The sequence below is a fragment of the Hemitrygon akajei genome, chromosome 10 (genome assembly GCF_048418815.1).
Source record: "Hemitrygon akajei chromosome 10, sHemAka1.3, whole genome shotgun sequence".
In the NCBI taxonomy this organism is placed as follows: Eukaryota; Metazoa; Chordata; class Chondrichthyes; order Myliobatiformes; family Dasyatidae; genus Hemitrygon; species Hemitrygon akajei.
In genome coordinates this window covers 90,387,103-90,405,499 of record NC_133133.1, presented here as the reverse complement: position 1 = coordinate 90,405,499, position 18,397 = coordinate 90,387,103, and the positions used below count along the sequence as shown (strand labels likewise).

At 42.5% G+C, this 18,397-nt stretch overlaps 1 protein-coding gene across 2 annotated transcripts in view; it reads right to left on the bottom strand.

The window, feature by feature from the left end:
• Nucleotides 1-18,397, bottom strand: part of LOC140734530 (sodium- and chloride-dependent neutral and basic amino acid transporter B(0+)-like) — an 85,475-nt gene that overhangs the window by 28,381 nt on the left and 38,697 nt on the right. For both annotated transcript variants that reach the window (XM_073058615.1, XM_073058616.1), the window contains exon 9: nt 896-1,021. In XM_073058615.1, coding sequence (XP_072914716.1) covers nt 896-1,021 — 126 coding nt within the window. The remainder of the gene's footprint in view (nt 1-895; nt 1,022-18,397) is intronic.

Here is an 18,397-nt window from a genome sequence, read left to right as displayed (position 1 = left end):
AAGAGGTAAGTGGGGAGCCAAAGTGGGAATGAAAGAAGAGGGAAGGAGAAGGAGGAGGGGGAAATATTACCAGAGCTATAGTTCCAATGTTCCAGAACCAATGTTTGCGCCATCAGGTTGGAAGCTACCCAGATGAAACACACAGTGTTGCTCTTGAGAGTGACCTCATCATGACAGCAGAGGAGGTCATGGATTAACATGTTGGAATGGATATGGGGATTGGAATTAATGTGGTTGGCCACTGGAAAATCCTGCTTGTTGCACTCAGAGCAAAGGCACTCGACAAAGTCTATGTTACGACTCATCAATTTAGACAAGGCCACATTGAGAGCACCACATACAACAGACTTGCAGGTGGAGTGTTGCCTGAATGGAGGTGAGGGAGGAGGTGAATGGGCAGGTGTAGCATTTCTTCCACTTGCTGAAGTAAGTACCAGGAGGGAGACCAGTAGAGATGGATGAATATATGGCGAGAGTAAATCCTGTTGAAATTTTTGAAGTTATATTCATCTGAAACAAAAAGCTTGTTGTCCAAGAAAAATTACAATCTGAAGCATTATGTCCTGAACCTGCCACACTGATCTACCTTTTCTGGATGCATCAGCTTCTATTTGTCACATGATGCTGACCCAACCCAGTTCAGTGAGGTCTATGTAGCAGCAGGACTACGTGCGATTTTGAGCAATGACTACAAAACTGAGGAATTGTTAAAACTGAGACTGAGCCAAGACTGAGAAGTGTCCAAAGCTCTATAGACAACTAGGATTTTCCCAGATGGGACATCTGATCATTATAACCACCAGCAATAATTTCTCCACTCAACTGAAAGTTATTTGATAACTTATATAGTTAAATATCAAAAGTATTTAGTTAAGGGTGGTAACATCACTCTTACCTAAACCTGCAAATTGAGTGTCCAGTCCCAGAGTGAGCAACATCAAGAAAAACAAGATGGACCACAGAGGTGCCCAAGGAATGTGTGTTAAAGCCTCTGGATAGGCAATGAAAGCCAAACCAAAACCTAAACAGTGGAAACAATTGCAGTGAATGGTCCTTTAAAGTATGCAGTATATATTGTAAACACAAGCAAGAGTACGTCATCTTGGAGGGATGTACAGCATTATTTGAAGCAGCAGATTTTTAGTTTCATTAAGGTGGTATATGTTTTCAAGTAAACTATGATTCCACCTAATTCATAACCTGGTATATTTAATTCCAGGGCATGACTCTAATGTCACACTCACCAATTTTTTCCCTGCATTCTTTTAATTTTGTTCTTTATTCTCTTTGTTAATATGTAGAAAACTACTTTAGGGCAGAAACCCCAAAGTCTTTTCTGAGACAGAGTCTTGTTTAAAAACTGTTTAAAAGTTTTTAAAAGACTTGTTTAAAAGTCTTGTTTAAAAACTGAGACAGTTTATCACTTTACACCTTTTTTATTTTCCCATTAGCTGTGGTGCTTAAATGTATTTCTGCCTATTGGGCATCCACTGAGCATTTAATTTATAACCACTATTAAAGATCAGTGTTTAGGAGAGTTTCCTTCATCAGTACATGGAAGTGCCCATGAGAGGGTCATTAGGGAATGAGACAGGGCAGGTGACAGAAGAACACTTTACATTTTGTGATCATAGTGCTATTAGTTTCAAAGTAAATATGAAAATAGATAGATCTGGTCTGTGGGTTAAGATTTTAAATTGGAGAAAGTCCAATACAGTGTTCTTGGTACACTTCCAAAGTGAAATTTGAAAATGCAAAAATTGTATGAGCCCGTCAACGTAAAAATTAAAAATAACAGGTTTAGGTAACCTTGGTTTTCAAAAGATATTGAGGTGCTTGTAAGAAAAAAAAAGGAGATGTACAGCAAGTGTAAGCAAGTAGGGACAACTGAGGTGTTTATGGAGTATAAGAAATGCAAGATAGCACATAAGAAGGAAATCAGTAGGGCTAAAAGAAGGCATGAGGTTGCTTTAGCAGACACGATGAAGCAGAAACCAAAGGGATTCTACAGATATGTTAAAGCAAAAGAATTACAAGGTACAAAATTGGTCCTCTGGCAGATCAGAATGGTAATCCACATGTGGAGCCAAAAGAGGTAGAGGAGATCTTAATTTTTTTTTGCATCTGTAAAAGGAGATGGGAGATGGGGATGGGCAGGAGATGGGCAGAGTCTGTAGGAATGATGCAAAGCAGCATCAATTTTGTGGAGTCCATACTGATTACAGAAGAGGAGATGTTTGCTGTCATGAGGTAGATTAGGGTTGATTAGTGCCTAGGGCCTGACGAGGTCTTCCCTCAGACCCTGTGGGAGGCACGTGCAAAAATTGCAGGGGACCAAGCAGAGATATTTAAATAATACTAAGTGACAGGTGAGGTAGCAGAGGACAGCTAATGTTGTTGCGCTGTTTACAAAAGCCTCTCAAAAAACTAGGAAATTATAGACCAGTGAGCCTGATATCAGTAGTGGAAAAGTGATTGGAAGATATTCCAAGGGACTGGATACATAAGTATATGAATAGTCTGAAACAGATTAGGGATAGTCACCGTGGATTTGTGCATCGTATTGTGGCAAATTGCAGTGTGTCCAGGTCCTTGCTGAGGCGGGAGTTGTTTCTAGCCATGACCAACCTCTCAAAGCATTTCATCACTATAGATGCGAGTCGTTAAGGCAGCTCACACTACTCTTCTTAGTCGCTGGTAGTAATTGATATTAGTTGTTCACAGACACAACAAATTGGCAATGAGTACGAACCTGAATGTCAGAAATTATCACAAACTACACCAGCAATTACGGTACGATTACAGGATCAAACAGGAAGAGTTAAGCAGTACAGAGAAGATCGTCACAGACACTAACAAAAGAATCTGTGAGTAACAGTGAAAGATGGATTGAATTTAAAGTGAAATTAACATGGCAATAGCTTCAGTCGGGAAAGGTGATGAATTTGATAGATCTAATGAAGGCTGGGAGTCACATATCGAGCGGGTTGAACTGTATTGTAATGTGAACAACATAATGTCCTGTGGTTCTATAAACTTGGACAGGTACATGGATGAGAGGGGTTTGGAGGGATATGGCCCAGGTGCAGGTCAGTGGGACTAGGCAGAAAAATGGTTCAACATAGCCAAGAAGGGCCAAAAGGCCTGTTTCTGTGCTGTAATGTTCTATGGTTCTAGAGGAGCAAAAGAGAGCTCCTAAGCTTCTTAGCTTAATGGGCCCAAGAATGTACAGTTTCTTACGCAACTTAGTAACCCTGCAAAGCCAGCAAGCAAGACTTTTGACGAAATTGCTACCATTTTACAAAATCACTTGAACCTTAAACTGCTGGTAATAGCTGAGAGATTTAGGTTTTACAAAGGCAACCAGACAGTTGAAAGCATTCCCAAATACATAGCAGAACTGCACAAACTTTTCCTGTACTGTGACTTTGGAGATGGACTTTCTGATGCATTAAGGGACAGGTTTGTATGTGGCATGTATAGTCAAAGCACTCAAAAGAGGCTACTGTAGCGATGTGCTACACACAGCGCTGAAATAAAGACACGCAGTCGGTAAGTCGTTTGGAGACTAGTTTATTCAAACTTCGCGGCACTGGCATTTAATCCCTAGCGCCCGCCCTCTCCGGGCGGAAATGACGTCAGAGGTGCATTACCTAAGTCTCTCCCCGCGCGCTGGCTATTTGTGAGCCAGTTCGCCTGCGCAGAAAGTGGGTCGCCACACTACTGTCCTAAAGTAACCTAACCTTAGAAAGGGCATTGGCCATTGTAATACCATTAGAGACTTCAGCAAAGGGTGCAGCAGAACTACAGAAAAGCTAGAGTGAACTACACAAAATGTCCCTGAATGGTGCAAAAAACCCAAAAACATTAGCTATGTGGCAAATCCTCCCATGATGCAGATGACTGTTGATTCAAAGAAAGTGTCTGCAGAAATTGTCACAGACATGGTCATATGGAAAGAGTGTGCAAAGCAGACCAAAGGCACAACCGAGTGATAAGTCTCAAACACAAAACTATGCAAGTGCATAAAGTTACCAAATGTAAAACCGAATCAGACAACATCAAGTCTGACAAAGGTGAACTGTCATGCCTAGAAATGTACCAGTACTACTGCAGCAGATCACTATATAATATGTATCAAAACAGATGTGTCTGGTGTAAAACTGAAAATGAAGCTATCTACAGGGTCAGCTTTGTCTATAATTCCAGAGGCTGACTACAACAGACTGTTTTCTAAGATACCATTAGAGAGGACCTCAGTGATGCTAAAGACCAACACAGGCGAAAAAGTGTCTGTCAAAGGCAAACTGAAAGTGAAGGTGACATATGGAAGCCAAGCACAGCAGTTAGAGCTTTATGTATTGAAAAGTGGAGGGTCAGCACTTTTTGGACTGGATGGTTGAGAAAAGTCCAATTAGAGTAGCAATCAAGCAAAGCTCTCAGTGTGGCATCAACAGGCAACTGCAGCACTAACCAAAGCACATCCAATGCCTTATACACTGTGCCCTAAAGTTGATGCTGAACTGCAGAACTAGGAGGCATCTGGAATTCTCTCTAAGGTTGAGTGTAGCGATTGAGCCATGCCCATTGTCACAGTAATCAAGAAGGTTGGAGCCGTTCGCATAAGTGGGGATTTGAAGGTGAGCATCAACCTGGTGCTGTGTACTATCCTGTATCCCCTGCCACAAACAGAAGACATTTTTGCATCTTTGGATCCTTGTGAGGAGAGGTTTTCAAAGATACATTTGTCACAAGCCTATCTGCAAAGGAGGTTGAGAAGTCAAGCAGGAAGTTCCTCACAATCAACACTCACAAGGGTCTGTTCCAATATAATCATCTCATCTTTGGTGTTGTATCAGCTCCAGCAACTTTGCAAAGAGCAATAGACCAAGATATCCCAGGTACATAATATTACCTTGCTGACATTATTGTGACTGGTAAAAATGAAGAAGAACACCTCCAGAATCTTGCTAAGTTGCTTACCAAACTGAGTAAGTATGGTCTGTGCAGAAAGAGAGAGAAATATGAGTTTTTCAAGAATGAAATCTCACAATCTGGACAAGTCATTGACAAGCATGGCTTACGTAAGTCACATGAGAAGGTTGAAGCAGTGCTACAGGAATCCAAACCAGAAAATGTGTCACAACTCAGGTCATACTTGGGCCTTGTAAACTACTACCACTGGTTCCTCTCAAACATTGCTACAGCGCTGCACCCATTGAACGCATCATTACAGAGAAGAGCAAGAAAGATGTGAAAAAGCATTCAAGGAAACAAAGAGACTAATAACATCTGATAAACTGCTCACCTATTATGACCCATCCCTGCCCATCAGACTGGTGTGCCATGCATCTTCTTATGGTGTTGAGTTGCTTTGAACATGTTATGAAAGATGAATCTGAATGCCCGATTGTGTTTGCTTCAAGAATACAACTACAGGTTTCCCCGCTATCCGAAGGTAGAGCGTTCCTATGAAACTGTTTGTAAGCCGAAATGTCATAAAGCGAAGAAGCAATTACCATTAATTTATATGGGAAAAATTTTTGAGCGTTCCCAGACCCAAAAAATAACCTACCAAATCATACCAAATAACACATAAAACCTAAAATAACACAAACATATAGTAAAAGCAGGAATGATATGATAAATATATAGATAGATAGATAGATAGATACTTTATTCATCCCCATGGGGAAATTCAACATTTTTTCCAATGTCCCATACACTTGTTGTAGCAAAACTAATTACATACAATACTTAACTCAGTAAAAATATGATATGCATCTAAATCACTCTCTCAAAAAGCATTAATAATAGCTTTTAAAAAGTTCTTAAGTAGTTTACTTAAATACATTAAATACAATCAACCCCGGCACTTTAACATATCTTACTCCTGGCGGTTGAATTGTAAAGCCTAATAGCATTGGGGAGTATTGACCTCTTCATCCTGTCTGAGGAGCATTGCATCGATAGCAACCTGTCGCTGAAACTGCTTCTCTGTCTCTGGATGGTGCTATGTAGAGGATGTTCAGGGTTATCCATAATTGACCGTAGCCTACTCAGCGCACTTCGCTCAGCTACCGATGTTATACTCTCCAGTACTTTGCCCACGACACAGCCCGCCTTCCTTACCAGCTTATTAAGACGTGAGGCGTCCCTCTTCTTAATGCTGCCTCCCCAACACGCCACCACAAAGAAGAGAGCGCTCTCCACAACTGACCTATAGAACATCTTCAGCATCTCACTACAGACATTGAATGACGCCAACCTTCTAAGGAAGTACAGTCGACTCTGTGCCTTCCTGCACAAGGCATCTGTGTTGGCAGTCCAGTCTAGCTTCTCGTCTAACTGTACTCCCAGATACTTGTAGGTCTTAACCTGCTCCACACATTCTCCATTAATGATCACTGGCTCCATATGAGGCCTAGATCTCCTAAAGTCCACCACCATCTCCTTGGTCTTGGTGATATTGAGATGCAGGTAGTTTGAGTTGCACCATATCACAAAGTCCTGTATCAGTTTCCTATACTCTTCCTCCTGTCCATTCCTGACACACCCCACTGTGGCCGTGTCGTCAGCAAACTTCTGCACATGGCAGGACTCCGAGTTATATTGGAAGTCTGATGTGTACAGGGTGAACAGGACCGGAGAGAGCACGGTCCCCTGCGGCGCTCCTGTGCTGCTGACCACCGTGTCAGACCTACAGTCTCCCAACCGCACATACTGAGGTCTATCTGTCAAGTAGTCCACTATCCAATCCACCATGTGAGAGTCTACTCCCATCTCTGTTAGTTTGTGCCTTAAGATCTTGGGCTGGATGGTGTTAAAGGCACTAGAGAAGTCCAGGAATGTAATCCTCACAGCACCACTGACCCCATCCAGGTGAGAGAGGGATTTGTGCAGCAAATACGTGATAGCATCCTCCACTCCCACCTTCTCCTTATACGCAAACTGAAGAGGATCCTGGGCGTGCCTGGTTTGTGGCCTCAGATTCTGTATTATCAGCCGCTCCATGGTCTTCATCACGTGCGACGTCAAGGCAACAGGTCTGAAGTCATTCAACTCCTTTGGTTGTGGTGTCTTCGGTACCGGGACAATACAGGATGTTTTCCACTGTCTGGGAAATAGGCTATATATAGCCTATATAAAGTAAAAATATTGTATGTACAATATAGTTTCACTTATCAAAATCGGGAAGACAGAGAGCCAAAATTGATTTGGAGAAAAAAAATCAGCATGTACACGCATGCGTACACAACTGCCCGCAAAAGGCTTCATGGTCATGGTACTCTTTCTCCGGGTAAACACACATATAAAGTGGGCTCCTTTTTTTCGTAAAAGTGGAAATCCTCTTTGGTTAGCAAAAACATGTACTAATGTAGGTCTTTCATAACAGCAAGCTGTCATAAAGCGAACATTCCAAAAACAGGGGCCACCTGTTCGCACAAATTGACTGAGAGAACCCTTAGTCTACTATGGGGAGTAAAGAAGTTCCACCACTACCTCCAAGGACAAACATTTACGCTAGTGACCCATCACCAGCTCTCCGTGTCCATTTGAAATCCCTGAAAGCGAATTCCATTGATGACTGCTACCCAACGTTGGAATGGTTACAACGTGGGGCACTATTCCTAGGAGCCCTCTTTTATGACATAAGAGTTCAAGTGTACGCAGCAACACTGATGGCTTGTCACGTCTTCCACTATTGGTAACTGAAAAATACAAGTCTTCATACAATGACCCAGCAGAAATGTTCCACATAGCATCGGTGGACCATTTGTCAAAAGTCTATGAAAGCACAACGCAAAGATGGCCAGCTCATGTAATCCTTTGTTTGCAGCGTTCTCAATGAGATGAGACCAACTGCTAGTGTTTCAAAGAATGTGATGTGTGGTTCTCGTGTTGTTCCCTCTAAACTGCATACCAGAGTATTGGAAAATCTGCATGAAGAACTCCTGCATATAGTCAAGATAAAGCATCTCGTCCGGAGCTGTGTGTGGTGGCCAGAAATGGAAAAACAGATTGAACACTTGGCCAGAAGCTCGTCAAAATGCCAAAAAGTTCAAAATGTACCCCAGAACACCCTTATACTTGTGGGAGTGGCCATTTTCACAATGGCAAAGAGTACACATGGACTTTGCTGGGCTTTTCATGAAATCCATATTTCTGTTTGCTGTGGATGCTCGTTCGAAGTGGCCGGAAGTTACACAAATGCAGTCAATCTCCTCAGCAAAGACTGTCTCCACTCCGAGAACTAACTTTGCCAGAAAGAGCTTACCAGAACAAATTGTGAGAGACAATGCACCACAATACATGTCAGAAGAATTCCGACTGTTCATGAAGAAAAATGGCATCAGTCATTTCAAGTCAGCTCCTCACCATCCAGCAATGAATGAATTAGCTGAAAGGTTTATCTAAACCTTCAAGAAGTCCATTAAAGCAATGGACAAGGAGGACATTTCTTTACAGCACAAGGTGGACAACTTCCTTTTTGTGTATCAGAACTTTGCTCAAGCAATGACAAATCAAATACCTGCAAAGCTGTTCTTGAGCAGGATTCTGAGATATTGCATAGAGTTCCTGAAACTAGACCTCCAGAGAGAAGTACAGAATAAACAGTTCAGCCAGTTTCCAAGTGAAGCAGCAAGGGACTTCGAGATTGGACAGGAAATCCTAGTGCCCGATTACCAAGGAGACACTTGATTCCCAGTAGGATAGCTACAAGAACTGGACCACAGCTGTACAAAGTGGATGCTGGAGATCAGATATGGAGACATCATGTGGACCAGATACCGGATGCTCAACTGAAGAACACACCCAAGTCAATTACATCCAACAAGACAGAGACATTACAGTCACCAGATTTACATCTCTGTGATAATGTCACTGACAGCAATGTAACACAGAAACAGAGAACGTGGGGGGGGGGAACTGGGGGGCTTTGGGGTTCTAATATTTAACTGTCATTTATTCTTTGGGAGTACTCCTCTGTTATCGTGGATGGTTGCAAAGAAAAGGTATTTCAGAATGTATATCAAATACATTTCTCTGACATTAAATGTACCTTTGAAACCTTAGACAAGACACCTACCAGACCTGATGCCACTCTAAAGATCCCGAGGTGCTGTCCTGAAAGAAATAGACAATCCTTAGAACTGTGAAGTTAGTTATGGATTGCTATTGTGAAAGCATTTTATTTGGAATGTGAAAGGGAAATTGAATGTTTTGTATGTATACAGTTTATGTTGCATTAAGCTAAAGAGGGAGGAAATGTAATGTATGGATCTATTTCTTTTAGGGCAATGACCAGCCTCCTTAGCACTACTTATTGATCTGATGTCAGCATATATGCTGTTGTTTAAGTATGTGCACTGCTCTCTCTCTCTCTCTCTCTCTCTCTCTCTCTCTCTCTCTCTCTCTCTCTCTCTCTCTCTCTCTCTCTTTTTTTCTCACTGCAATGTGAATACACCAGTTAAAGCAATCTCCTGTGTATATGCTTTTATCTAATACATACGGTATGTAGTTGTATGTAGTTGCAGACACAACAATGAGGCAGTAAATTGGATTAGGGATTGATGTTGTGGGAGAAGCCAGAGAGTGGTAGTAGATGCTTGTCTCTCTGATTGGACATCTGTGACAAGTGGAGTGCCGCAGGGATCTGGTCTGGGTCCATTGTTTGTCATCTATTATCAACAATCTGGATGATAATGTGGTTAACTGGATCACCAAATTTGCAGATGACATGGAGATTGGAGGTGTAGTGTACAGCAAGGACAGCTATCATGGCTTGCAGTGAGATCTAGACTAGCTGGAAAAATAGGCTGAAAAATAGCAGATAGAATTTCATACAGACAAGTGTGAGATGTTGCACTTTGGTAGGACCAGCCAGGCTAAGTTTTACACAATGACTGGGAGGGCACTGAGCAATGTGGTAGAACAAAGGGATATGGGCATACAAGTGCATAATTCATTGAAAATCATGTCACAGGTAGATAGGGTCATAAAAAAAGCTTTTGGCACTTTGGCCTTCATAAATCAAAGTACTGAATACAGGAGATGAGATGTTATGTTGAAGTTGTATAAGACATTGGTGAGGCGTAATCAGGAATATTGTATGCAGTTCTGGTCACCTACCTACAAGAAAGATGTAAATAAGCTTGAAAGAGTAGAGAAAATTTATAAGGATGCTGCCAAGACTTGAGGACTTGAGTTATAAGGATTAGGTTAGGAACGCAGAAGACTGTGGGAAGACTTGATAAAAGTATACATAATTATGTGGGGTATAGATATGGTAAATGCAAACAGGTTTTTTCCTCTGAGGTTGGGTGAGACTCCCAACTAGAGGTCAAGGGTTAAGGGTGAAAAGTGAGAAGTTTAAGGGGAACATGAGGGGAAACTACTTCACTCAGAGGGTCCGGAGAGTGCTTAATGCCAACGCAACTGGTGCATGCAAGCTTGATTTCAATGTTTAAGAGAAGCTTGGATAGGTACGAGGGTGGTAGGGGTAAGGAGGGCTATGGTCATTGGGAGTAGGGAGCTTAAATGGTTCAGCTTGATGGGCCACAGTTCCTGTTTCTGTGTTTTAATTGTTATGACTATGATTCTTTACTCATGTCCCTATATATATCCTCTCTCACCACCAACCAGGAACCTAAACTGTCCTTCAGGTGAGGTAGAGTGCCTATGCCATGTTCTCTTCCATATCAAGAAAACAAGTGTATATTACTCAACCTTTTTGTGGAGCAAATAGCCATTTTAATTTTTGTTCCATTCTCACACTGACCTGTTTGTCCTTTTTCCTTCTCCACTATCATGGTCAGACAAAACGCAAACTAGAACAAAATTCCATATTTTGCTTGGGCAGTCTACAACCCAATGGTATGAACAATGATTCAGAATTCAAGATTGTTTGATGTCATTTCCTGCACACAATTGTAAACAAGAAGAAAATAATTGTTTCTCCTGATCCAGTGCACGCAAAAAAGAAACACAAAAGATAAAGAATAAAATAATAATAAAAAAATCATATTAAATATTAATACATAAGATAGCCTATATAAATTGATTGATTGGATGGCCGTAAATGATACTAGCCTGTACATAGGTGACTGACAGGAAATAATAAAGTAGTGGTGGAGTTGGATGGAGGTGTTGATCAGCTTTACTGCTTGCAGAAAGTAACTGCTTTTGAATTAGGTGGTCCTGGTGTGGATTATTTCTCTGATGGGAGTGGGATATACAGTCCTTGGGTAGGGTGGGTGGGATCTGTTATGATGTTATTGGCTCTTTTTCAGCACCTTTCTGTATATATGTCCTTGATGGGGGGTGGGGGGTAGGCTGGCGCCAGTGATGCATTCAGCAGTTTTGACTACCTGTTGTAGAGCCTTCCTGTGCACTGCAGTGCACTTTCCATACCAAGCAGTGATGCAGTTTGTCAGGATGCTCTCTATCGCACGTCTGTAGAATGACATGAGTATGGATGAGCACAAATCCAGCTTTCTTCAGCCTCCTCAGAAAGTAAAGACATTGAAGAGCTTTTCTGACTCTGTAGAATGTGTTCTGTGACCAAGAGAAGTTGTGTGTGATGCATTTGAAACTACTTGCAGATCCGACTGTTGTGGCACCGATGTAAAGAGGGTGTGAGTGGCGCGAATTCTCCTAAAGTCGATGGCCATCTCCTTTGTCTTGTTGGCATTATTTGCGTGACACCAGGCCCTGAGTGCTCCACTATCTCTCTGTAGGCCACCTCATCATTGTTAGTGATGAGCCCTACCACTGTCACATCATCGACGAACTTGACGATGCTCAGATGTTTGGCCGTGCAGTCATGTGTGAGCAGAGTGTACAGCACTGGACTCAGCACACAGCCCTGGGGGATGGGAGGGAGGAGCAGTTGTGTATCCTGACTATGCATTTTGAGTTTTACAGTTCCAGGTAGTCCACATCCCCTGTGTTCCTTTCCCACTCCCATTGGTCCACCAAGATTCTCTCTCAGCCTTTGTTCACCTTTTCAATTGTCCACCCATCTGCTCTGCACTGCCATTTCTGCTCTCCCATCTAGTTCTATTTGCCCATCACCCATACACCAATCCACCTACAGTATGTTTCTTCTCTTTGGGCTCCTTCATACCCTTCATCCCTACCTTCCCTATTCCATTCCCTCACCTGGCTTCACCTGCACATCATCCACCAGCCAATCTAATTCCACCTGTCACCTACCAGCCCTCATCTCACCCTTTCCTCCCATGTTTTTGTGCTAGCCATTTTTCTCTGCACTCTCAGTGCTGAACCAGGTTCTCTTTCCTAAACATTGACCATCCCTTTCCTGCACAGATGTTGTTTGACTCACTGAATACCTCCAGCAGTTTGTTTTGCCAGTAGGTTTCTGACTGGTCAATCAACTTTATGCCAATGTTAGACAGCTCTCAGATGCCAGATTAAATTTGCTGCTGATACCACATTGATTGGCCTTATCTCAAATAATAATGAGGCAGCCTATAGAGAAAAAGTCATACCCTGACACAGGGGTGTCAAGAAAACAAGCTCGCCCTCAATGTTGCAAAAACAAAGGAACTGGTTGTGGACTACAGAAGGAATGAAGACAGGCTAGCCCCTTTTGACATCAATGGATCTGGGGTTGAGAAGGTGAACAGGTTTAAGTTCCTCAGCGTCCACATCACCGAGGATTTCCTGTGGTCTGTACATACCGGCTGTGTGGTACAACAGTGCCTCTTTCACCCCAGACAGTTGAAGTTTGGCACTGGTCTTCAAATCCTAAGGACCTTCTCCAGGGGCACAACTGAGAGCATCCTGACTGACTACATCACTGCCTGTTATGGGAACTGTACCTCCCTCAATTGCAGGACTCTGCAGAGAGTGGTGTGGACAGCCCAGTGCATCTGTGGATGTGAACTTCCCATTATTCAGGACATTTACAAAACCAGGTGTATAAAAAGAGGCCAAAGGATCACTGGGGACCCACTCATCACAAACTGTTCCAGCTGCCACCATCTGGGAAACAGTACTGCAGCATTAAAAGCCAGGACCAACAGGTTTCGGGACAGCTTCTTCCACCAGGCCATCAGACTGATTAATTCACACTGATACAACTGTATTTCTATGCTATATTGACTGTCCTGTTGTACATAATATTTATTACAAATTACTATAAATTGCACATTGCACATTTAGATGAAGATGTAATGTAAAGATTTTTGCTCCTCATGTATGTGAAGTATATAAAAAACAAGATCAATTAAATTCAGTTCAAAAATTCCTTTCCCTATCCAGCACTGAGATCTCTGATTTCTCACCAGAAAACTTTAATCTCTTGCATGTTGTGAGACTCATATTTCTCAGTTTAATTATGGTTGAAGAATGCCTGCCAAACCTTTTGCAGGCACGGTACTTTTCTCTATTGCCTCTGAAGGGGACTCAATGTGATGCCAGCTCTGTCTCATTTTGTTGAATAATGAGACCGCCACATACCTACCAGTACTTCTTTCCAGTGACTTTGTTATGCAACAACATTAGGGGGCTCTTCCAGGATGCCTTTCCAACTCACTGTATGACCAGTGGTCTCAGTAGTCTAAGTGGGTGAGTCATTTTTAAATTAGCATTCATAATTGGTTCTGTTTTGGTTGTTGGCTATGGGATCACTTGGCATCATGAGCACGCCGGAGAGCTAAACTGGTAGATAACTGGTTCTGTGTGTTTTTATGTAAGAGACTAAACTTCCTGTGTTAATTTGGTGAGACGGGGCCACCAGTTGCAAAAGTAGTTATTGAAGGTTTGGGACGCCAGTGTAGCATGTGCCTTTGCGAGAGTGTGTGCCTCGGTGTAACAGATGCAAAGGAATACAGCAGGCATTATGAGTTTAGATGCACATAAGTGGCAGATGGCAGAGTATATGTTCTGTAGTTTTAACCTAAAACATAGAAGATAGAAATCTACAGCACATTAAGCCCCTTTGGCCCACAATGTTGTGCTGACCATTAATTTTCTCTAGAAACTGCCTAGAATTTCCCTGGTGCATAACCGATTTTTCTGCTCCATGTACCTATCTAAGAAACTTTTAAAAGACCCAATTGTATCCACTTCCTCCACCACCACTGGCAGTGTATTCCACACACTCACCACTCTTTTTCATGAAAAACTTACCCCGACATCTCCTCTGTACCTACTTCCAAGCACCTTAAAACTATGCCCCCTCGTGCTAGCCATTTCAGCCCTGGGAAGAAGCCTCTGGCTATCCACATGATCAATGCCTCCCATAATCTCTATCAGGTCACCTTTCATCCTTTGTCGTTCCAAGGAGAAAAGGCCAAGTTCACTCAACCTATTCTCATAAGGTATGCCCTCCAATCCAGGCAAAATCCTTGTAAATCTCCTCTGCACTCTCTCTATAATATCCACATCTTTCCTGTAATGAGGTGACCAGAACTGAACACAAGTGTGTACTATTACCTAGTAGCTGTCATTTATATTTTGCATAGTGTGGGAATTATTTCAGGGAGAGGTTTTACCCAGATATACAGTATCTGTATTGAGGTCAAACAACGTCAGGTTGAGAGCCCTGATGGCCCAAGGGATCCTCTGATCCTGATTACAACCTTGGGGAGAAGCAGAGCATTTTGTCAGAACCATCCTCATTAAGGTCATCTGAGAGTATGCAGAACTCTAGCACAAGCTCAAGGAAAAGACTGAAATTCACCAGATGCGCCTCAATGATACACTTGTGTTGGTAAAAGCAAAGTACCCAAGGAATATGTGGGATAGTGTGGTCCAGTGAGTGTGGGATGGTACATGGGCAACTACTGGGAATGCCAACAATGAAGAGAGATATTGCTTTTTTAAAGCGGAAGTGAGACGGTGAGTGGGGGGAAGTAAGAGTAACTGGGTAGGCAATAACGTAAGGTGATTCAGAGAGCTAAAGAGCCAGCTATAGACTATGCAGAACATAAATATCAAGCATTTAAGGAATATTCGGGGTTGGATAATTCAGAGGGCATGCATCTTTCTGTAGATTTTTGGGTGTGCACAAACATTGAAGGTACTATCCTGGGAGTAGACACACTGAGTAAGGCAAATGTGATCATAGACTCGGGAAAAGAATAGCTAACATGGACCAATCAGACGGTGATCATGTGTGACCTGCAACACAGCTAGCAAGACCCACAGAGGGACAGCAGCCCCAAGCAGGGAGGAGAGGCAGGGCGATGTCAGGTCCCAAGGGGAGGGGCTGAACACTGTCAGGAGCTGTTAGAAGTAGTGCAGTTGCCTGAGATGATTACAGTAAAGGCTCCCCAGAAAGGGGAACGTAAGGAGCAAAAAGGGAACGAGTGGGCAGACATCAGTGCAAAGAGGGCAGCGAAAGAACAAGAAGGAACAGAAATTGTAAATGGACAGAAAGAAACAACAACTGCCAGTTTAGTAAGGTTACATGGAGATGTGAAGAACCACAGTAACCAGGATAACACATTGTGGGATTGAACAAAACAACAGCAGCATTGCTGATCAAAGAGAACTGGAGGGAAAAGAGAGAGTCCCTCCCACAGCCCGGTGACCAAGTCATGGTGAGGGTGTTGCCTGTAAAGACAGGGTTTGTTCCCAGATGGATTGGACCACAGATGGTACTTTTTACGAGTGACACTTGTATCTGGGTGCAGACTGGGCGAGGCAGTCAATGGAAACACTGGACTCAGGTTAAACTGTATGAATCTCCTTATTGCCCCCACTGACAGAGTAGGGAATCAAGTGTACCCAGTAACCGTGTAATTACAGGGAATCTAAGAGATGAACACCAACCAGCCACAGTCGACCTGACCACAGCTGATGAAAGCAGACTCACATCAAATGTAAAGGCCAAGGATACTGAGAGAGTGTGACAGAAAGCCAAGAATAGTTTGTTAAAGTGTAATGGTAACAGTACTCTGTAATGAAGGCTGGTTGCTGAAGGCAGATAATTAGTTGTACAGCATGGAATAGAAAAGATGTTTGGGGAAAATAGATGGGAAGAGATTTAAATTACAGCAGTTTCCACAACTTCAGTGGCACAGGAGACTGAGAAAGCGAAGAAATTGCACACAACATCTGAAGGCAGTCTCTTCTAGCCTGAATGGGGAGTGAGGCCCTTTCAGCAGTCAAACCAAACCGAACCAATCAAACAAGTGATAGACTGGACAGTTCAGAACGGGGTGCCACCAGGGAGAGGTCCTTGCAGGCATTCAAATATAGACCACCTCAACCCCATCGATGAGAGGGCCTGTGACCCTGATACGTTTACCTTGCTGGTGCTCCTCAAAAGAGAAAGTTTTAACTACCAGAGATGAAGGGGTGAAGATAATGAATGGCCAACAGGGATATGAACGAAGCTACATTTTTAAAGACTGTTGATCTCTGGAACAATCTCTCTGCTTAGCGTTTTGCAGGTAGCGATTATGGTGATAGGGTAGATGTAGATGCATAAAGTAACTGGGGGAGGGGGATTTCTGGGGCAGGGTACTTCTGCTGCCCTATTTGAGTAGATTCTCCTGAAGGTTGGCCTTTCCTGTTACAAATTTACTTTTCTCCAAGAGGAGGGACTGTAGAGTGTTTTTTAGGGGTTAACACATATAGTAAATAACTTCAGTAACTAACTTCAGCCACCAATATTCAGATCTGAATATCAACTGTGGATTAAATCAATAATATAATTCTGAACATTGAGTCCCTAAGAACCACGAACCACAATTAATTGGAAGACCAGACAATGCTGAATTAAATTCATTATTTGGGTGTCTGTAGTGTGGTGTGAAGAGAGAGGTGTGAAGGTTATGTGTATTCTAGTGTCATTTGGGTGTCTGTACTGTGGGTGTGAAGAGGGAGGTGAGAAGGTGGAGTGTAGTTCAAAGGAAGCATTGTAATTGTCCTTTGTTCTTTAGCATATAAAACATCATGGCGTGTTGGTTTCAGGGTTTTCCTCCAAAAGGGTCTCAGTGTGATGCCTGCTCTGTCTCATTTTGTCAAATAAAGAGACTGCTTCATATCTAAGAGTACTTCTCTCCAGTGATTTCATTCATGCGGCAATATTAGTAAGAGTGTTAGAGACAGTTTTCTAATGATCTAGAGAGGAGTCTTCTTCAAGGGATAGGTATGAGGAGATGTTTGAGAGTTGCCTCCTGGCCTCAGCAAGGTAGAGATAATTCCACCACACTACCACAGCGCCCCTTTGTCTGTGGGTTTGATGGTAAGGATTGGTGTGGAGGGAGAGGAGGGCTGTGCATTCAAGGAGGAGAGAGGAGTACTAAAGTAAGAAAGGTTGAAACCTCTGGCAATTTGAGATGAAACAATCCAGAACAGGCAGAGAACCAGACCATCTATCCTTCTATTGGGTAATCCTCATATTGAGCACTGCAATTTGGTGCAGCAGGTAGTGCTGCTACCTAAAAGCCCCAGGGAGCTGTGTTGACCTCAGCTGCTGTTTTTGTGCAAAGACTCAGGGGTTTTCTGCAGGTGCTTTGATACATTTGCATCCTACAGACATGTTGGTGGATTATTTGGTTTCCCTCAATATAAATGCATGACAATAAAAATCAAAAGAAAGTTGATGAATGAGAAAACATTTGTAGTGTTATAGAGGGGAAAAAAGGAGAGGAGGAATGGGATTAATAGGATTGCATCTCAATTGCAAAGCAATCATTGTAACCAATGGGGCAAACAGCCTCCATAGCACCACTGTGAGAATTAACTATCAAAACAAGATTACAGATACTATACAGAACATCTTAGCAAATATTTCATTTTGTTTGCAAACTTCCAACAAGAAAAATATATGGTCATCAATTTGCAATCTGAGAACACGTGTCAGTAATATCTATTCTTAGCTACTGAGGTCTATCTATAATCTACTCAGAAATACAAAATAACACAGACATTACCTAATGTAAAATCCTAGAATTTACTCGGCACCACTTCAAAAAATCCAAAATGTTTGGTGAGGGGATGATTTGAAATGTCTGACACTGTTTTTCTTCATGAACAACTAGAATTCTTCTTTGATCTGTTGTCTCTCACAATTTGTTCTGGAAAGCCATTTCTGGCAAAGATAGTCCTCAGAGCACAGACAGTTTTTGCTGAGGTGGTTGACTTCATTGGTATAAATTCCAGCCACTTCGAAGAGCATCCATAGTAATAAGAAACATAGAGTTCATGAATGGCCCAGCGAAGTCAATATGTGCTTTTTGCTGTGGTGCAGGCAGCCACTTCACGGGTGTAACATCGCTTCTGGGGGTGCATTTTGAATTTGTTGGCACCTCAAACAGCTTTTGGTCAAGTGTTCAATCTGTTTATCTTTCTCCGGCCACCACACACAGCTCTGGGCAAGACTCTTCATCTTGACTGTAACCAGGCTTTCTTC